General features: G+C 44.0%; 7 protein-coding genes across 8 annotated transcripts; all 7 read left to right on the top strand.

Annotated features, from left to right (window-relative positions):
- Window positions 1-1003: 1003 nt before the first annotated feature.
- Window positions 1004-4018, top strand: RB195_009957 (uncharacterized protein; the record flags this gene model as incomplete). The annotated part of the gene is made up of 9 exons (XM_064190741.1): window positions 1004-1012; window positions 1262-1448; window positions 1510-1685; window positions 1738-1875; window positions 1937-2045; window positions 2168-2295; window positions 2353-2487; window positions 3717-3811; window positions 3859-4018. The coding sequence occupies 9 exons, from the start codon at window positions 1004-1006 to the stop codon at window positions 4016-4018; spliced, it is 1137 nt and encodes a 378-aa protein (XP_064048324.1).
- Window positions 4019-5005: 987 nt separating this feature from the next.
- RB195_009956 (uncharacterized protein) lies at window positions 5006-5725 on the top strand (the record flags this gene model as incomplete). 2 transcript variants are annotated; one of them, XM_064190739.1, is made up of 1 exon in its annotated part: window positions 5006-5725. In XM_064190739.1, the coding sequence occupies one exon, from the start codon at window positions 5006-5008 to the stop codon at window positions 5723-5725; it is 720 nt and encodes a 239-aa protein (XP_064048322.1). The 2 variants fall into 2 exon arrangements, with proteins under 2 accessions (XP_064048322.1, XP_064048323.1); XM_064190740.1 differs by having other exon boundaries at window positions 5207-5725.
- Window positions 5726-7094: 1369 nt separating this feature from the next.
- Window positions 7095-7595, top strand: RB195_009955 (uncharacterized protein; the record flags this gene model as incomplete). The annotated part of the gene is made up of 1 exon (XM_064190738.1): window positions 7095-7595. The coding sequence occupies one exon, from the start codon at window positions 7095-7097 to the stop codon at window positions 7593-7595; it is 501 nt and encodes a 166-aa protein (XP_064048321.1).
- A 332-nt stretch (window positions 7596-7927) lies between these two features.
- Window positions 7928-8254, top strand: RB195_009954 (uncharacterized protein; the record flags this gene model as incomplete). The annotated part of the gene is made up of 1 exon (XM_064190737.1): window positions 7928-8254. The coding sequence occupies one exon, from the start codon at window positions 7928-7930 to the stop codon at window positions 8252-8254; it is 327 nt and encodes a 108-aa protein (XP_064048320.1).
- Window positions 8255-8418: 164 nt separating this feature from the next.
- On the top strand, window positions 8419-9396 carry RB195_009953 (uncharacterized protein; the record flags this gene model as incomplete). The annotated part of the gene is made up of 1 exon (XM_064190736.1): window positions 8419-9396. One exon carries the CDS (start codon window positions 8419-8421, stop codon window positions 9394-9396), a length of 978 nt encoding a protein of 325 aa, XP_064048319.1.
- Window positions 9397-9594: 198 nt separating this feature from the next.
- Window positions 9595-9990, top strand: RB195_009952 (uncharacterized protein; the record flags this gene model as incomplete). Its single annotated transcript, XM_064190735.1, has 1 exon — window positions 9595-9990. One exon carries the CDS (start codon window positions 9595-9597, stop codon window positions 9988-9990), a length of 396 nt encoding a protein of 131 aa, XP_064048318.1.
- A 5010-nt stretch (window positions 9991-15000) lies between these two features.
- On the top strand, window positions 15001-21219 carry RB195_009951 (uncharacterized protein; the record flags this gene model as incomplete). Its single annotated transcript, XM_064190734.1, has 4 exons — window positions 15001-15060; window positions 16784-16836; window positions 16893-16965; window positions 21130-21219. 4 exons carry the CDS (start codon window positions 15001-15003, stop codon window positions 21217-21219), a joined length of 276 nt encoding a protein of 91 aa, XP_064048317.1.
- Between the last annotated feature and the right edge of the window lie 9 nt (window positions 21220-21228).

Here is a 21228-nt window from a genome sequence, read left to right as displayed (position 1 = left end):
GGCGGTTTCGCCCATCTTTCCCCAGTCGTTGTAAAAAAACGGCCTGGGAACCGCACCAGATCCTACGAGGTACGTTAGAACGCGCATCTTTGTACACGCTACGGTCTTCCCAGCCGCCTACTCATTGGATTTACTTGAAAACGCTACTGAGTAGACCTCATTAATCTTCGACCGCTCGCTCGTGGACGCTACGCGGCAAACGGTGGAGTCGCATCTGATTTCGTAGGAAATGACGCTGTCTTCCATGCCGTTTGTTTAGGACGATTGGGAGAAGATGAGCGAAGCTTCGTTCGTTTCCGTGATCTACAACCGGAACTTCGAGTTGTCCCTTGAGTTTCCGTGCCACGTCAATTCTGTGATACGCCGCGTTCAACTACAATGACAGTGGTATTATTAATAGCAGTAATCCTAAGAGTAGTAGCTTGCAAATTTTAACTTGTTAGGTCGTTCTGTTAGGTCGGTCGATGGCTCGAAGGTGGCCCAGGCTAACTAACCTCTTTCAGGACTGTAAACTAGTACCATACTTGTCTGGAAGGATTGAGGCGCTGGCGTGATACAGCGCCTGGCCCGCCAAGTCCAATCTGCAAGCCGCATCCAACTCACAACGATTCGGAATCGAACGCACTGGCGCATCCAAAGGGATTGATCAACGCGCAGAACTTTATCCTAATTTAAAATATGCTACCCCTCATTTCTTTACTCTCTTTTTCCATGTTCAAGCAGACTTTTAATGTCTCCATCACGAAATTCATTCCTGAATATAGCGGAAAAGAATCTTTCAGTCCAAAAAATGAGTTATTTACGGGTCGAGACAATAACTCAGTGGTAATGCGGTCATAATACAACCAAAGAGTTTCGCACAGTTCGGTCCGCATATGATGTGAGAACGTACTTTGTTGGTTTCTTTTTAGAGAACGACGCATTATCTTCCACGTGGAAGCGACAATATCAGCCAGAAGACGACCTCCGCCGTCGGGTCGGTGGCCCCTAGTCATCGCGACGAATGCCGGAGGTACGCGGAGGTGGTTGCTTGAAAGCAGCCAATCACAGCTACACTCGCCGGCTCATTCCTGGAATAGTGATAACTGTGTATAAAACGTGCTCCGCGCTGATAACGTTACAATGCCCAATCTCGTCTAGCAGCCGCAGTCTAGCATTGTTTCTACGTGCTTCGATGTCTTATCTATAGAAATATTGAGAGGCTTCCATTTCTTCGTACTTCCATTGGCCCTTTTTCTTGATATTACATAAAGCTTCCTAGATGGAGGACGAAATCGCGGCTCTCGTAATCGACAATGGCTCCGGAATGTGCAAGGCTGGATTTGCTGGAGATGATGCTCCTCGAGCTGTATTCCCCTCTATTGTCGGACGACCTCGTCACCAGGGTGTGATGGTGGGAATGGGACAAAAAGATTCCTATGTAGGAGACGAAGCACAATCAAAGAGAGGTAATTCAGATCCCTTGAATTTTAATAAGCAATCAAAACCAGCAGCAAACCACCATTTCAGGTATCCTCACACTTAAATACCCAATTGAGCACGGTATTGTCACAAACTGGGATGAAATGGAGAAGATATGGCACCACACCTTCTACAATGAGTTGAGGATCGCACCAGAGGAGCATCCAGTCCTTCTCACCGAAGCCCCCTTGAACCCAAAAACCAACAGGGAAAAAATGACTCAGGTAATAGGTAGAAAGTAGAACGCTATGGAATTTGCTGACTCTCGTGTTGCAGATCATGTTCGAGACCTTCAACACTCCAGCAATGTACGTGAACATTCAAGCAGTTTTGTCTCTGTATGCTTCTGGACGCACCACCGGTATTGTCCTTGATACTGGAGATGGAGTCACTCATACCGTACCCATCTATGAAGTCAGCAAAGCTCTTCATCACCCCACGGTATTGAAAATAGTTTGGATGGACATCTTTACAGGGCTATGCGCTTCCTCACGCAATCCAACGTATCGATCTGGCTGGGCGTGACCTCACGGACTACATGATGAAAATTCTTACTGAACGTGGCTACACCTTCACTACAACCGGTACGTTATTACTGCTGATAGCTGAGCAAATAGTCCGTAGACCATCTCGGCGGCTGATAGCAGCGATCGCGTTGTAGCTGCGTGTTGCATCACCATGAGGACCTGAGATGTTTTAATTGCAGCCGAACGGGAGATCGTGAGGGACATTAAGGAGAAGTTGTGCTACGTCGCACTCGACTTCGAGCAGGAACTCGCTGTTGCTGGCAGTTCATCATCGCTGGAGAAGAGTTACGAACTTCCCGACGGACAGGTAAGTGCTGAGTCTTGGGTTTAGTTCCCGTGCCCTATTCTTTGTTGTCTGACTCAGGTGATCACCATCGGAAATGAGAGATTCCGCTGCCCCGAAGTGCTCTTCCAGCCAGCCTTTATTGGCATGGAGAATTCTGGTATCCATGAAACTACTTACCAGTCCATCATGAAATGTGACGTCGACATCAGGAAGGTAGGAGACTCCTTGCTGACTTGTACATTCAACTTTACGCGGAAACTTCAAAAAAAGAAACTTGTGATGACGAAACTAAGAAACAGAGAGGTCAGGAGGGACGACCAATATTTTTATTAACACGCTCCAAACCAACCGCTCCAAATCTAGTGCACATGTGCATTCTGATGTGCAATGTGCATGCATGTGCAATCTACATTGTTTTACGCACCACTTCACTTCTTCCATGACTTCATAATTGACCAGTCTTATCTCTTCTCATCTTAAAAAAACGAAACTTTTCCACAGGCTCACAGACAGACTGTATGATCGTGTGATGCATACGGTGCAATATATCGCAAATATGAAGAAAAGGAGTGGCCACGTGCGTTCAATGTGGAGAGATTAGATCCACCAAAAATGTAATATTACAGTCTCTCCAGTTGCGTACTGTGTGCTTCATTGCTCAAAATGCATGCTGCATTGTACAAGAATTTTGAAATTAAAATGAACCCTTCGTCCTTTATATTGATCCAATAGTTGTTGTATGAAAGGCATTACACCACAGATCTGATGTTGTGAGGGAGTCCGGGGAAGAGCTAGGGTTGTCGATTGCGGGAACCGAGGTGGTTCATCCCTCCCTGGTCGTGCCGAATAACGGGGTGGGAACCGTTTTAATTCCTACGAGGCACGCTAGAACGCTCCTCCATGTACATGTTCCGGTCCTCTTGAATAGGCTGGTGAAAGGACATCACCGGTCTTCGACCGCTCGTACATGGATGCGGCGCGTGCACAGGGGTGGCGCGTTGCAACTGAAGAGGTCGTAAAAATACGGCGTCTTTTACGCAGTTTTTCATTTACGATGATTAGGGAGAGACGGGCGGAACCATCTAACCATAGAACGGTTCCCGCAATCTACAACCCCATTTCTAGCTTTTCTCGCGGATTCCCTAACGACGTCAAATCTGCAGTATGATGCTTTTGAGCACTCCTTCAAAAACTTCTCGTTGTTTTTAGGTATGTAGGATTTAGTATTTGTGTAACCTGAAGTATAATTCTTTAGAGTGTATGCGTTCTAAATCGAAATCAATTTTCGCTCGTAGGAAGCAGAGATCAAAAAAGTGTTGTTTGAGCCTCAAAAATTTAGCAGTTGCTTTGCTCCAAAAAAGGGAAACTCACAAAATTCAGTTCAGCTGAGCTGTGGTACATCTCTTCTTTTAAACAGACACTGACAATCGCTCGTTTTTAAGGACCTCTACTCGAACACCGTTCTCTCAGGAGGTACCTCCATGTTCCCTGGAATCGCAGACAGAATGCAAAAAGAGATCCAACATTTGGCGCCAAGGTTAGACTTGTTCTCACGCATTTCTACTCTCATGATAGAAGTTTCAGCACGATGAAAATCAAGATCATCGCTCCTCCGGAGAGAAAGTACTCTGTCTGGATCGGTGGCTCCATCCTTGCATCGCTGTCCACTTTCCAGCAGCTGTGGATCTCAAAACAAGAGTACGACGAGTCTGGCCCATCCATTGTCCATCGCAAATGCTTCTAAATTGAGATGTTTATTCAGAAAATGTAAAGAGAATAAATTCTATTATTTTCAATGATCTGCTCCCACATATAGCAAGGAAAAGACACTTCTAACCTAGAAGAGTCGGCCACAGAAAGGAAACGCTGTTTTTCCTTATGTTCAGTATGGTTCTGTATATTGTACTTCGAGAGTGAAGCAAAAGTGGGTGAAAAAAACAGGTTTTTAAGTAGTAGAAGTGGAAAACCCACAAAACGACACAACACAGAAGACGACGAACGTCATTTCACCCAAAAACTAGTCGTGAGCATAGCTAGTTTAAATGGTTAAATTCTAGAGATTTCTCGTACGCGAAGCATTATCGCTACGCCAAAAAGTGGTAACCACACGTCAATCCGTGATTTTTCTCCAGCGATGCAAGACGAATGGGTTGATTCCTAAGTTCGTTTGAAATAAGAAAATAGGTACTATGTGCAATCTTCCTGAGGATCATCCTAAGATCTGTACTATTTATCGATCCATCTTAGGAATTGTAATTAAGGAAAAACAGCATGTATTGTACTCGTCATTGTTGAAATGTATTTCAAAAGAACAGGTCTGTCGTCGTCTTCTACCAGAACAAGTATGGAGGAGGATTGAGAGTGGTTCCAGAGCGATCTGCGATTCTATTCGGTCTAGCGTCAGCTCGACCCTGCGCGTAAAGTACGATAGACTTTTGGGTATGGAGAGTGGACACCATCCCAATAATGGAAGTAGTCCACGTAGACTCCACCGAGCAGCTAACACAACAGCTCAAAATGCTGTTACTAATCAAGGGGCAAGAGTAACGGTACTCGGCAATATTCATTTGTCCGATAATGCTGTTGACTTTCTGAGCCTAGGACCATCATTTCAATTTCACATCGAATCGATGGGTCAACATTCCGTAAAGTCACAGTAGGCCTCCACAAACTTCGGGACCAGCTTCGAATCAGAGCAAGGAATGAAAGTAACCATCAGCACGCTGCACCTATGAGCAGAAGAGCGTTACCCCCAACACCATTTTCGCGCAGCTTCTACAAAAAACCCGAACCAGCTCGCGAAACAGATACAAAATTTAGGAAAAACAAATTTCTACTCTCTGGGGTGTTGTCCGCTTATAACCATCATAGACGACTCACCCTTAGCAATCTCACGCGCGAGCAATGGCAGGGTTTCACGGAAATCCGCGAAATGACTACAAGAGGGAACATACGCCTTTCAGTAAGCGATAAGGGTGGGGAATTCGTAGTCATGTCACAGGCTCTTGATCGGCAACTAACAAGTCTTCACTTGCAAGCTAAAACGATCTATCGCCGCGTAACAGAGAAAGAATTCCTTGTGCAGTGCAAACGCTTAAATCATGTATGGATGTCTATGGGAAAATTTGCTGGTCTTGACGAACGATTTGTAAGCCGCCTAAAGCTTGACAAACCGACCTGCCCTGTGTTCTATAGCCTCATCAAAACGCATAAGCTGAAACCCGATGAGATCAACTCAACATCAGCGGCAACATTCAAAATCCGACCAATAATAAGTTGTGTGGGAGGACCAACAGATCGAATTTCGTGGTTCCTTAATAGAATCGTGAGACAAATTCTGCCTAAAATACCATCTCATTTGTCGAACACGCACCATTTCCTTGAGCGATTACGCAATGCGAGAGTTGAGGGCAACTGCGTAATAGAGTCCTTTGATGTAACCTCACTCTAAACGAATGTAAAAAAAAACAGTGAGGCGCTGCAAGCTCTCTCTGAGTGATAGATTTATATGGTAACAACTTGGAAACATGTAGACTGAGTAAATCTTGCATAATAACACTTATCAAGGAATGCCTGAATTGTAATATCTTCAGGTGGTCAGGAAATTATTTCGCGCCACTGGGAGGGCTAGCAATGGGTCAACGATTAGCACCAGTACTGGCGATCTGCTTCATGAGCAGAATCGAAGAACCAGTGCTTTCGCGTAGACCAATAATGTATCGCAGATATATTGACGACTGTTGCATCATAATGTCAACACAGTTCGAAATGGACGAGTGAATACTCAACCAACAATCGCAATACATAAGACTCACACGAAAAACAACTAAAGAAGGATGGCGCCCTTACCCCAACACACAAATAAGTGCTTCACATGGCATTATTAAAGTAAAGTGGTGTCGCAAGGAACGTTGCAAGAACATCTTATCGCACGCCAAATCTGCACATCCGAACGCAGCAAAACGCGCAGTGATTCGTAATATGTTCAAAATGCCAGTGAAGTATGCACTGGCAACGAAGAACAACACGAATCACGAAGACTAGCTTTAAAAATCGCATGTGCTTATGGCCATACAGTACGTCCGCATTACCGAAGAACCCGCACTGTAAATAGCAATGTTCCGCGCGGAAACAAAATATCTCTTTGCCTTCCTTTTATCTCTGCTGCAAATCCTACCTCACGCCTCAAAGCGGCGCAGTGGTGGCCCTGGCCGTCGGGCAGGTATGATTGCGAGAGTTCGTCTCGGCAGGTTCATGCCACAAAGGTGTCCGGCTAGTAGCCCGGTCCTTGGGCCAAGGCTACAGGCTAGCTAAGTGAGGAGGTAGTACGACGATTCCGGTGCCAGGTTGCTAGCCTGCTAGTGCAACAAGCCGACTGAGGACAACACCCCCCGTCGCGCTATGCTGCTAATGTCTACTATGTGTTCTTCAGAAGCTAGGGCGTACCCCAGAAGCGACGCGCATTGTCCTCGCCCGGACAATGTGGCAAATGTGTATGTGTATGCGAAGGCTACCGGCTAGAGGACGGAGCCGGCCAAAGAAGCTAGTCCCCCATCGCCAGCAACAGTCAGTGCGCCTAGCAACACAACGTTGGGACGCTTACTGGAAGAAGTCGTGAACTGGCAGATAGTCTCAGAAAACGCCGTGTTGACATATGTTGTGTACAAGAGACTCGCTGGAAAGGCTCCAAATCAAGGGAATTAGGCGATGGCTACGAGCTCATCTATCACGGCACATCAAATCGCAATGGCGTTGGTATCATATTGAACGAGACGTTTAGAAACAACGTCACAGCGGTGGGTCGACTATCGGATCGCTTGATGGCTGTAAAAGTAGATACAGGAAAAGTGGAATTGGGAGCCGTCTCTGCTTACGCGACCCAGGCGGGCTGTAGTGAAGAAGAGAAGGCAAGCTTTTGGGAGGATCTGGAGCAGTACGTCCAATCCCTGGAAAGCGAAGAAATACTTTTAATCGGAGGAGACTACAACGGACATGTCGGTTCTCTGAAAGACGGGTTCGAGAGTTGTCATGGTGGATACGGCTATGGAGCTCGTAACGACGACGGGTTGCGAATCCTGGAGTATGCTGTTGCAAGTGACTTGATCATTGCTAACACGCAGTATTGGAAAAGAAAATCGCATTTAATCACGTACATCAGCGGCGGTCGTGAAACACAAATAGATTTCTGGATGTTACGCCGACAAGATCGCCGACTTCTGCAGGATTGCTGCCCAAGACCATCTGCTCGTTACGGACATGAAAATCTCCCGTCAAAGGAAGAAACATCCAAGGAACACAGCGCATCAAATGGTGGAATCTGAAGGATCGAAAGGAGGTATTTTTCGCGTCCGTGGCTCCATCTACACTTCCCCACCCTACTCGTAGTGTGGAGGAAATGTGGTCGTCTACTTCCAGCGTTATACGCTTACCGCGGAGAACACTCTGGGAAAGACGACTCTAGGTAAGCCTAAGGTGCAAAAGGCTACGTGGTTTTGGAACGAGGAAGTTCAGGCGGCAATTCGTGAGAAGAAGTCCAAGTATAAGCTCTGGTGGAGGACGCGTCAGCCTGAAGATCGGGGTGCTTACCTAGCGGCGAAGAGGGAGGCTAAGAAGGCAGTCTCCAAGGCGAAGTCGCTACAAGGCTGTGTACGACATGCTTGATACCAGAGAAGGCGAGTGGGCAGTGTATCGTTTAGTCAGAGTACGTCATCGCTCAACGTTGGATATGGAGCACACCAAGATCGTTAAGGGAGCTGATGGAGCCGTTTTGCGCCGCTTTGGTCAGATTCTGGAGAGGTGGCAAGAGTACTACAATAACTTGTGTAACGGAGAGTTCTGTCATCCTCCCATCATAACTGTTCCCAGCGTCGAGGGTCCTGTTCTACCAATTACTGCCGTCGAAGTCAGTGCTGCCCTCGCAAAAATGAAGTCGAACAAGGCAACCGGTCCTGATGACATACTGATGTCTGAAAGCTGCTAGGAGATCGAGGGTCCGTGTGGCTCGCAACTCTATTTAACAAGATCGTTGCAGAAGAACGGACTCCAGGCGTTTGGCAAACTTCCGTGACAGTGCCTGTCTGGAAAGGGAAAGGAGACATTGCTGACTGCACCTCGTACAAACCTATATGACTGCTGTGCCATACGATGAAGGTTTTTGAGCGTGTCCTGGAAGCTCGTCTGAGGAAAATTGTTAGCGTTTCACTCAACCAGTGCGGCTTTGTGAAGGACTGCAGCACTATAGATGCTATCCATGCTGTCCGAATCCTCCTGGAGAAACATCGAGAGAAGAACCGCAGTGTGCATCTTGCTTTTCTCGATCTCGAGAAAGCTTTCGACCGTGTCCCACATGAGCTGTTACGGATGTCCATGAGGTCGCATAAAGTACCAGAAGAATATGTGCGGTGGACGAAGCTGCTTTATGCGAAGCCTACCAGTGTTGTACGTTGGGCTGCTGGAACAAGCAGGCCATTTCCTGTACAAGTAGAGATTCATCAGGGTTCATCACTGTCATATGCTGTGTCTCTGCTGTTCATACTGTGTATGGACACGATAACGAAGGAAACCCAGAAGCAGCATCCGTGGACTCTACTCTTTGTCGACGATGTCATGCTCGCGTCGGAGTCTCTAAATGATCTTCAGAAACAAGTACAGTCTTGGAAGGATCAGCTGCAGCAATATGGATTGCGCCTGAACACATCAAAAACTGTGCACATGGAGTGCGGACCAAGGATAGAGGATGGTTCAATTCGTGTCGATGGCACCGAATTAAACAAGGTGAACTGTTTCAAGTACCTTGGACCCAAAGTGACTTCCACAGGCGACATTGATCAAGAAGGTCGAGCACGTGTTGATGCTGCATGGATGAAGTGGAAAATGGCAACAGGGCTACTGTGCGACGAGAAAGTCCCTGTTCGACTGAAGTCGAAGATCTACAGGACGGTTGTGCGTCCTGTTGCACTTCACGAATGCGAGTGCTGGCCGACGACGAAAGCCTTGGAAAGAGTGCTGCACGCTATGGAGATGCGGATGTTGAGACGAATGTTGGACGATAAGTGTAACGCTAAAAGAGAAAGTATCCAACGACACTGTAGGTTCCATTTTCGGCGTCGTCCCGATAACTGAGAAGATGAAGGAGGCGCGACTGAGATGGTTTGGTCACGTCTTGCGGCGGGAGGAAGATTCTGTTGCCAAAACCGCTCTGAAGCTCGACGTTTCGGGAGTGAGGCCGCGTGGGAGGCCAAAGATTCGCTGGTTAGACCGTGTGAAGCTGGATATGATAGATGCGTGTTTGTGTACGGGTGATGCAATGGATAGAACCAAATGGAAGACAAGAAGCAGAAAAGCGGACCCTGCAACAACGCGGGACAAACGCTAGGAAGAAGAAGAAGAAGTGTCAGTGCCGCTGAGTGCTTGATATGCAATGCAACTTACGTTGGAGAGACCGGTAGGAATCTTGGAGTGAGGATTAATGAACACATGGCAGGAAAACGACGAAAAAGTTTGATAACACCACTAGGAAGGCACAGACATGAGGCCCACAACGGAAACGATTACGATGTGAAATTCGTTATACTGGCTCACGAAACAGAAATATCGGCAAGGAAGACGTTGGAGGCGTTTTGGATTCTTAAAAGTAACCCTTCAATGAATAATGGGAATGAATGCTTGTCGATAACGAATGAGTTCTTGCCACTTGTACCGCTCTGTGACCTATAACCGCCTGATATTCTTTGTGTAGATCAAATCATCTATATCGTCGCTGGTGATCTACGCGCAGTAATACTCATTCGCTGGTACACTGAGTGACAAATGCGTGCAACCAGCCGCGCCACATCCGGTGGAGCAACACGTAAGACCATTTTCAATGTAGATGGGTTTCTGTTTTCACTACCCTGAACGATTATCGAAACAAGGGTAGTGTGGCACTTGACGGGATAAACGTAACATTGCTCCAGTCATCCTCGATTTAGGCCTCTGAAGACGGCGGAAAAGCCGAAACGTCAGGCAAATAAAGGTTCCATCTAAAAACCTCGCAGGCACACTATAACAAAACACAGACAGAATATGCCGAGGTTTCAAGACAGAAGAACATTCGAACTACAAAAACGAGTGTCAATTACTAGTGAGTTTATGTCGCCCGTAACACTCTGTGAGTTGTAAGATTGCCCCACATGCAGTTCATTAACACTATCCAGGCTCCAATGCTTAAGGATATTGTACAGTGTGCAAACCTCGTTCTCTTTGGATAACATTCAACCATGTAGGAGGATTCGAAAAATTCATCAGCCCCAGTGGTCGATGAGACAGATCAGTTTTTTTCCTGTCTGAAGTTCTTGCGCGGTGCACTTGGAATGATATGGAGACTTAGTAAAGAGAGGAGGAGTTTGATGGGATATCCATAGCAGCAAAAACCTCGAACCATCTCCAGATCTTTAACAAAGAGGTTGTCGAAACGTCAGGTCAATTGAAGTTTAACTAAAACATCGCTGGCAAAAGAAGAAAGCATAAATATGATTCATACTGTCGAGGTTTCAAGAGGATTTGAGAATTACCATGCTTTTCCGTCAGCAGAGCTGGCTCGGGCCACGTGACGTGAGCAGAAAGCTGCTTGCTTCCACTAACTTCCCAATATTAAAAGAAAGAACTGTTGGCGGATTCCCTAAGCAAGCAAATAATTAGAGGTTAATTTGCTCGTACTGTGTAATGCACTACTATTCATCTTTCTATGGTGTATATCTTATTATTTTATACTTGAATTTTTTTCATGTATTATTTTAATAGTGTTATTTGATCATTGTGTGCTCTGTACATACTTCCACATATGGATTACCGTGTAATGAATACATTTTAAAAATAAATAAGTGAATACATCTTTGTCATATTACCTTCACGTCCACTTCAACTGTCTAGTTATTAGTTTTAGTAGTTTTTTTTTTCGGTTTTTACGATAGTCGATCCTCTAAACTCTCAATGACAGAATTTTGCATTAAATAGCAACTGCTCGATGATTCTGCCCTGTGCAATTTTCATCGCCACAACTGCTTCACTTCTTATTACCTACCCTTACATGTATCGTTTGGCTCTATTTATGTAGAATTCTTTGCTTCCGTTCGCACTTTTCCGTGATTAGTCTCCGTATGCAACCTTATCCATTGGGGTGGTTTATTGTTGGCATTCAGTTTCTCACAGACAAGCTTTTGCACAGTAGAATCTTAACATTTTTGTTTTTTTTCTGTTCTTTATTCTCTTCTTCGTTTGTAGAGACTACGCCGATGGTTTCGATTCTGTTTTTTGCTTTCTTTCTCTTTTATTTTTTCCATGGTCGTCATATTATGTTTCGTGGCTACATAAACCCAAAAAATAACCTTTGAAAATCCGGCTGTTTAATTTCTAGTTGTGCCGTGATTTCCAAAAGTGATCCTCCGTTTTTTGGATGTATTGATGTGTTCTCCACATCTTCTTTCCCATTCTATTCTACGCTTCTTCTGCCTTGTAGTTGTTTTTGGTTGCAGTTTACTAATGATTGGAGCACTACATCATAACATTTAACGAAGTATTCAATACTATTCTACGACATGCAATGTCAAAGGGAAGCTGTGGAATGAGAAATTGAAAGAGAGTAAGATTCACTCAGAATTTATCTGTTTCAAGATACACTAAGTCTGTTATTTATTTCTATGCTTTTGCTTTTTTCTGAAAATCGCACACCAACTGTTCACCTCGAGAAATTCTGTACAAAATCAGAGTGAAGACGACGAACACAAAAAATATCTCATGCAAATAAACGAAACAATCATTCTTGGAAATCAAGGCACTAACATGAACTCAGCAGCCAGTATCCATGGATGGTTCTCATTTGCTTTTCCCTCAGTTATATCATTTAACTTTTCCCGGCAGATCCATGCAGCTTAAAGTCATAACAACTTCCACAGAATCGTTAGAATGAATGGAAACAAAAAAAAAACAGATTAATAGTTTGAAGTGACGCAAAAACAATAGAAATGAATCATAAACATGACAATGAAATAAAAACGTGAAAAGAGAGAAACTGTAGAACATTTAGTTGAATGAAAAAAGTCGATTCGCTAATGTAACGATCGAACTTCAATGAATGATTAAAAGCATCGAATATAAAGGATTAAGGAAGGAGTGCATGACGTTGATCAATCGCTGCGGCGATGCGCCTGCGCGTTCGACTTCACCTCATACTCCGTTTGAGGGTTATGAACGCTCGTGCAGCCTTACAATGACTTGCGGGGCTAGACGATGTGCCAGGCCAGTGCTTTCATCCTCCCGTAGAAGTCTGGTCCTACTTTGTCGTCTCCGTAGGATGAAAGGCTTGGTTTGCACTAGGAACCACCGATCGACTGCAGCCACAGCGGAACCTCTTACCGACTGTGCTACACCGCCCCAAAAGCATCAAACATAAAGAGAAAAAAGAAAACTTACTGTTCTCATAAGAGTGATACTCACTCTTTTCTACTGTCGAAGTCGAGTGATAGGAAGGTTGGATAGGTTACAACGAAATCTCGCCCAGTTCGTCGTGTGCACATCGAGTTTAGCATCCTGCGGCGTGCCCGCCGCCATGACGCGCCAGGACGGACACCATGGACCGATCACAGCAGAGGCTGCGAGGCTTCCGTCGTGGAGTTATGTGGTCGTCATGTGTGTCGGTCTGGGATGATGTGAAATCCCGCGTCACTGCATCTGATGGACTCTTATGCGTTAATATACAATGCTATGTCAAAAAAGTTTACACAAATGTTTTCTTTGTAAATCCTAGGATTTTGTATGTTTTTCTGTTTGTAAACACTTGGTGTCAACGGAGAGTGATCACTCTCTCTTATGATTTTTTTTAAATCGAGAATGGGGTCCCTATTCTCGCAGATACATTCCATTCCATTGAGAACATTTTTGCAATTCTAGATGCTACTTTGAAGCTTCTCATCACCTTGGACTGTCAAGAAAATTTTCGACACAGATTTCTCTCGCTACTTCACGTGAAAATGAGCTATTATTTGCCTTTATGTAAGCGAAAGTAGCAATTGGTGTATTTTACCCGGAGGAAACGGCGAAAGTCTTTCTGCTCCTTCATGATTCTAGTCTGAGCGAGTTCTGCTTCGACGTTGTATGTCAGTACAAACATGTAATTCAACTGCGAATACATGCCTCATTGATTCTGTTCGATTCACAGGTGTGAATTCCGTTGGTTAATGACAGTTTCCCGCTTGTTTTGTTTGCCGATCTAAAACAATTCACAGATATTCTTTTCTCGGAGCTTTCTTTACATGCGAATATGGGATATAATATTTACTTCTTGAAAACATCCACATTTGAAGAAAGCGAAAACAACAAAGAACAGAACACATAAGACTCGAGCCTAACGTTTATGGACAAACTTGGCCTACTCGTAGATATCCGTGTGGTGGGTGGACAGCTAATTCTCATGCTACATGTGGCGAGAAATCCCCACGCAAGTTCCTTGTTCAAGTGCCAGAACGCTATAGCAGAATAACGGTCACCGTGGTTTAGGAGACCGAAAATCCAGAGCAAATGAGCTCACTACAGGGGGGTTAGGCGACCGAGTAGGGAGGAGCCACCAGCTCTTGTTAGATTTGAACAGCTAACCAACACCAGGAGAGAATAATGATCATTCAGGAATTTTTGAAAGCAGATTGACATCACAGAATTCTAGGTACTCCAGTGGCATAAAAAGAGGGAAAAATCAAAGATACAGACCAAGGCAATTTCTAGTGTGGTCGCTCATCCAGTACTGGCTTGCTTTTATTCCTCTGAAACAATTGGACTCTAGGCCTTGCTCATGCCTAGAACAATGAGAATAGTGTATCTGGATAGCATATTTTTGGATTTTGTAGTTAAGGCTAGACAGAGTCTTAGCAGGAAGCAAACTACTCCAACAGAAGAAAGAGTAAGAGGTAATTGAGAAGACGTTCCATCCGAATATAGAACAGTGGGAAACTAAAGCTGCCTGATTTCGGCCGGAAAATGCAATACTTGTTTGCTTTTTTCTTTCTTCCCTTTCGTAGGGAACAGAAAGCCAGCATTAAATCGTGGGCCAGTCATAAGCACTTTGAAGTCTAAGCCTAGAGCGCTAAGTCTTTTACAGGATATTATTTATTTATTTACATTTATTTATTTTATATTTTATAGGACTTTTATAGGAAACAAGTGTTTGAAGATAACCTGGATAGGGAAATTACCTATAAAGACAAATCCGGTAGGAATTTCTTGCAATTATCGACATGTTTCTTTAAGAGCGAACTCCATTTTAGATAACTGTTAAATGTAACTGTAGACATCTAACTCCATATTAAAGTGGCATATTCCAGCAGTTGGAGGCCGGGATCCGTACACTGGATATTCGTCAGCATGATAGAAGAGACGAGAGTGACATGATGAAATCCAAGTGGGTGGAGAAATCAAGCGTTTCACCAGTCATTACGCCATGATTTTGAAGTTGCTCTTGATATTGAACAGTTGTCGTTGTAGGTAGGAGTCTCAGGAGTACCTCGGAAATGCTCGGCCGCTAAGTTGCAGTTTTGGAAAAATTTGAGAATAGCTCCATTTTTTGAAACATGAGACCCTTCAGTAGATTGTTAGAGAAATTACGTTGCTAGCGGAAGTTTACTCTTCAGATTGAGACGGAAGGGAAATCTTGATGTCATCTGCGAACCTTTGGACTTTCATATCAGAATTGGTTCTCAGATGGTTGGGAAGATCAGAAGAAGAGCGCGCTACAATGCGCATACAGTAGGGAAAGAAGGGGTGAGAGTACACCGCCTCGCAAGAACTCCAACGGGCTGAGCATGACGCTTGAAATAACTGTTGCGGTCCCTTACAGTCATTGGTCGCCCTCGAAGGTACAAGTTTAACTACCTGAGAAGCTGTCACCGAACCCCATGGTTTTCGTTCTTGAGAATAGAAAAGATTAGTCGAATAGCATCACCCTAACTGACTTCTTTTTGTTTACCTCGGTTATGTAAACATAAACTGCATCAGAGAGCAGAGAAGCGGTAGAAGACGCAGAGTGGAAACCGTGCCGTTGGAAGGGAATGACAATTCTTCGTGAGAGCCACTCACTTACACAGTCTGTCGCTGATTACCTTTCATATTAAAACCTCTTCTCTATCGAGATTGGTGCTTGAAATTACTGGGTTTGTGCTGCGGCAGTGAGCAGTGGGTTCGCAGCTCTCCTGACAACATGTAATCCCGCCGTCACGTCGTCCTGGTGCTACTTGTGACGAATTCGTGGTAGCACAGCAGCGACTCGCATTGGCAACCATTTCCAAATCTGTTTGGAATCGGTAGATTTTCGTGTTTATACTGCAATCTCGGATTGGACGAAAAAAAGAAAATACATGTGACAACGAATACATATGCATATAAGTAGATAACACAGATGATATCTTATCTTGAGGAAACTGTTTCTTCTTCTAAAAGAACGATGAACCGTCAACCATCTCAAGTTTTATCTGGACGTGTGGGTGAATTTATCCCACAGAAAAACTGGGAATTTCTAACAAAATGAAGCAATGTTTCAATTTTTCCAACACAAATGTCGGACATGCTGCATACATCTGTCTTTGTTTCGAGAGTCCAAATTCCCCAGTCGCACATCTAAAAGCTATAGTTATCCATTTGTCTGTATCTAACGAGAACTTGATCGTGATTGTCCGTCCTGCTATCCCATGCCAGCCACCATGATCCCTCCTGGATCCTTTCCAGAGTGGTCGTTATTACCGATTTTTACGAAATGAACCACTCTTTGTATTCGATCTCTAGTATGCACATCTGACGTTTGTTTCCTCAAAGACCATTTGGGGTGCGATTGGGCCATTCGAGGCTTCTCAGCAGAGGGACGTCTTCCGTAGTTTACGCCTGCTACGAATTGCTACTGAAACGGACTTGATTTGGACGATCTGCTCTCTTCCCAGATGTCCTTGTAAACATAGGATTTGGTTGTGGAAATTACCGCAGGTACGGTACTTTTCTCTACTGCATTGGTTGCTTTTGAGTTGTTCGGTGAAGCATTTGTTCGAAGTCAATCACTACGTTCGTTTTTATTCATGCCTGTTCGAGCTTCGCAGCTGCGTGCGAAGTGGTCGATGGTGTCGCAGAAAGTCAAAAACAATACTCTTTTTTCGGTGTGTCTGACGTATGTAACGCTTGATTCCTCTCCATTTCTTCTTTCTGTCCTTGAAGCGACTCTTCAGCCTTCAATTGACGAATAATTGACCTTAGTCTTTTTTTCGAATTGTTTCGTAAATTCAATATTTTAACATCATTTACTTCCTGAATGGAAGGTATGGGTACTTTACATTTGCTAGATTTCTTTTTCCTCACGATTTTACATAGGAACGCTTCAACTACTCTTCTTGTCCATACTGTACCTTGTGTATTGAACATGATCTGATTGGCCACCATTTAGAAGGTTAACATTCTACTTTTGTCAAATTGCAGGCGCCGTCCTCGACAATATCCTTTTCAGAAGAACGATCGGCATCAATATAATTTCGACTCTAATTTTATAGCTTTTTTGGGGTGGGTGTGGCGCAGTCGTCCATTGTGACCGCATAGTCGATTCGAAATCGCTTTAGCGCAAGCCAGGTCTTTCATCTCTCTGAGGTCGATAAAATCGAACCAGACTTGTCTGGGAGGATAAAAACACTGGTGAGTTGATTATCGGCTGGCCTCCGCCATTCATTGTTTAGGTCAACACGCGTTCCAAAACCTCAAGGGTTACGAATTACATAAAACACGTAGGTGCGTTCCAAGCGGATTGCTACGCCAGTAACTCTTATAGGTTTATTCCCATTTTTATTGTGTCAGTCATTCACTAAGAATCCACTACATTATTGACAGACCTCTCTGTTTTTCCTCGAAGACTGTTTTGGGAAGGTTTTTCTTTGAAGTTTCTTTGTTCTGAGTGCATTGTTTTAATTATCCATTATTTTATAAGCTGCTCAGGAGTCCGAGAACTCTATTTTATGTCTCCGGAATCTGGGAATTTTCAACTGGCTCTGTTCTAGTGTTTTACTGTTCATCTGTAATCTCTCTCGCATACCATATTAATTCCTCTTGCAATAATGTGATTATTATTCAGTTTTATCCCACTTTCGATTTCATCGGCATCTTTTTGTGGTTCTTTTTTCCTTTACTTTTGTCCCAGAATTATCAAATCCCACCCGCAGTTTGTCCATAAAGAACATCAACGAGTGATCAGTTCGATAGTTTTCATACTACTTATTTAGAGGTTGATACAGCTCAAATCACTCAGGCTTTTGACTCTGCACTTGGGTTACCTTCCACTTTAAAAGGGGAAGGTAGGTGGAGAATCAACTGGAGGTTTGCTCTTGAAAATCAGGAACATCTTTAACGATTTTATAAAGCTATGGCTCTCGGCGAATAGTTGAGGGGTCTGCTACATTTCTACGGGGCTTTGTTTGGTCACCAACACCAACGTGGCACCAACGTTTGTATGAGTAAGAATTGATTACTCACAATGAAGGGTATCTAACCTGATAGCAGATCACGATTGGTTCAACAGTTCATTTTTATCTTATAATTATGATAAAATATGAAAATGAGATGCAGAGCCCACTCTATTCGACCTGCACAAGAAAGAACAGCATATAGAACACTTCCTTACAACATGCTCGATAAGTGGGCGAAAATGAACGGCATAAAGAATTATGCTCCGACTGTCTCGACTTTTTTGACTCGAGTGCAGAGCTGGTATTATCACCTGACGCGCTTGTGCACATTTGCGCTAAGTCTTGTCCTCCTTGAACGATCTACAGCGTTACCTCGCACAAAATCCATCCGTTTTTCACTTGTCTTTTTCACTTTTTCACAAATCTTGACATCAGTTGGCCATGCTCGACTGTCCCTTGAATCTTGGCCCGTTCTATAGGCAGCTTTTTTCATTTGCTTAAAGGTATCACCCCAGGAATCTGAGGTGTTGCAGATTTCAGGTGGAGTATTCTTATAAGGGATAGTAAATTATGGAGAGGATGGTGATTCCGTCCATTTCTTCCTAATTGCCGTAAAAAACGGTCAAAAAGATGCGGAGCCGCACAAGGCTGGCTTCAGTCGAACTCTCTGTAGAAAATAGTGCGCCAGAACGCCTGAAGCCGTATCTTCCGGGCCGTTTTTTACGCTAATTAACAAGAAATGGACGGAATCACCCACCTCTTCGTAATCTACGACCCCGTATACGAATACTCCACCTGAAATCCGCTCCTCCTCAAGTTCGTGGTATGCTGCCTTTAAGCTGCACCCAAGATTGGTGCTGATCTTTATTAACAACTAACGTTTCGGCATTAACACCATCGTCAGAGCCAGGAAGAAATCGAAGCAATCAGTGATTTATTCTCTCAAGCGGCTTATCACCCTTCAGAAAGCATTTAAACGGTAACTGAACTCAAACAGCAATGTATCAGAAATTTCTTTTTTTTCAGGCTCTGACGAAAGCGATAATGCCGAGACGCTATTAATGAAGATCAGCACCAGTCTTGGCTACAGCTCATGTGAATCAAAAAAGAAAATCTCTGTAGTATAATACTTTTCTTTAGTCCGCCACTTTTAGAAACCTTCACGATAACACCCCAGTTCACGAAACTCTGACAAATTCCATTGATAGCATGTTGGATGAACATTACACCGGACAACAACAAAGTTTTTTTCCTTCTTTGCACCCTAAGAACACAGAGCAAATTCTTGCTTTGTAGTCATATCTAAAACAAATTTCTTAGGAAGTCGGGAACATGATAAAAGAACAACAGCGAAGGGCAAAAGCGGAAGATGCAAGCAGTACAAGGCCTGAAAAATCTTTAGACTTCTGTCAACGCTGATGCTACACATCTGAAATTGCTTGTTTCTTATTTCGATATTTCTTTCTGCAATCTTCGTCTTTTTAAAAGCATCACTCCACGAATCTGAGGTGGTACGCGTTTCAGTTGGGTTATATCCTGCGATTTGTCGGAAACATGCGGACAAATCGCAGGACGGGGGCGGGGCGCAAACGTTGCGCATCGCAACAGAAGCCGTCCTGAGAAACAGTTCCGGGGTCGTCCGTTCACATTGATACAGGGAGAGATGAACGGAATCACCCTCTTCCCCACAATCTACGACTCAGTATGGGCATAATCCACCTTAAACCCGTACCACCCCAAATTCGTGGAGCGATGCCTTTAAATAGAATTGCATTCTTTTTCTCATTCTCGAGTGTGGTACATTCAAACAAAAGAACATAGAAAGTCGGACCAAAACCACGAGGAGAGAAGAAAAATGCTAAACTGTTGCCCACCACTGTAACTGTGCAAGTTGTATATGTACATAGCGCATGCGTGTTCAGAGCGTATTCTCAAATCTCCGCTAGCTTTTGGTGCCAGCAGAACCCGCTAGCAGGTAGGTGTCATTCTCGTGCACGCGGCTCTCATCAGTCGCAGTATCTCTTTAAACGAGATTTTTGACTGAGCAACAGGAGGGAATCTGCTCAATATTAGCCGTGTTGTTTCTGCGGCCAATACGAGTAATTTGTGATTAGAAGTGATACTTTTGTTGATGCGGAGAATACTGCGAGAGGGAGCTTTGTTTTGATACTTAGAAGGAAAGTAACGCCTCGGTGCTCAATCCTACAAGCTGCAGGCCACCTTTTCTTCTCGTTTTGACAGAAATTTGAAGAAACTTGATGTTGTGCCTTGCTGAGGGCGTAGCTATTGCATCACTCTGAAAGGAATGCAGACGACAGCAAGGACCAGGTTCACCTCCGCCTTATATATTTGCGAGGAGGTCTTCCCATTCGATGGAAATACTATTAAAAATGATTTGATTGTAAAATCAAATTATTTCAAATAGTATTTCCATCGAAATTGTAGAGTCGACTCTTGTTCCGCGAAATTAACGATTTTGGGATCTTTCCACAAATGGACAGGTAGGAAAATAGGTACATGCTGCTGTGAGGCAAGGGCAAGGCTGTAGTTCACGAATACGAGCGTGTTCGCGTTCAATTCCTTCCCCCTCCACTCCTCAAACCCTACTTCCGCTCTTTCGAAGCAGCGTTGTGGCTGTGTGCTACAAAGTGCTGCTATGAAGAGTAGCTGTTCTGCTTGAAACAAGCGGTGAAGTGGAAGTGCGATTATTTAAATGGGTCCTTACCTCGAAAATCGCAGTGGCATCGAAGGATGAGAGGAAGAGGCGTGTAACGTTCAGAAAGTGTCATCCATACTAACATAACTATTTTCCACGAAAAGCGGGACAAGAATGACGCATCTTTGATATCCTAGATATCAAAGATGCGTCCTATCTTTGATATCTTTGATATCCTTGATATCCTGTATGAATCGATTAACGACGCTCTGTTGCAGTCAACACGCTCTGTATCTTTGCTAAAAATCCTGGATATGTTTTAGCAATAGTGTCGTCCATTATTCAGCTGCGCTTCCTGCATATTTTGTTCCTTTTCTGTTCGCTTAGTTTTTTCTTCTATTCCTGCCTTTTTTGTTGTATGAATTTATTTTCCTTGTCTATGAAGCAGATTGTTTCTATTCGCGAATAAAATTTAAAAATACTACCATATCTCCGGGGACGAACGTATCCCTGTATCGAAATATCTCTACCACTAGTATCTATAAATATCTATAAATGTAAAGCATCTATAAATTTATTGCTAAACATCCTGAATGACAGTCCCGAAGTACATCGACCTATGAGTCTTTCGCCTGTCAAGCAGCTCAGTGTACATTGCTAGTGATACGGCCACTTCGGGTTGTCACAAATAAACCACAGAGCCCGATAAGGTGTTCTCTCTCATGTATCTCTCTCATCTCTCAGGCTTTCACTATCAGCAAAAAAGGGCACGGATTGGCCGAAGCATTGTGGCGGTGGCGCTCCCGCGTATGTTCTCTCCCTCAAAAGTCCTAGCGATTCGCA

Source organism: Necator americanus, chromosome III (assembly GCF_031761385.1).
Source record: "Necator americanus strain Aroian chromosome III, whole genome shotgun sequence".
Lineage (NCBI taxonomy): Eukaryota > Metazoa > Nematoda > Chromadorea > Rhabditida > Ancylostomatidae > Necator > Necator americanus.
Note: the sequence above shows the minus strand (reverse complement) of the source record. Positions and strands in the feature narration are given on the sequence as shown.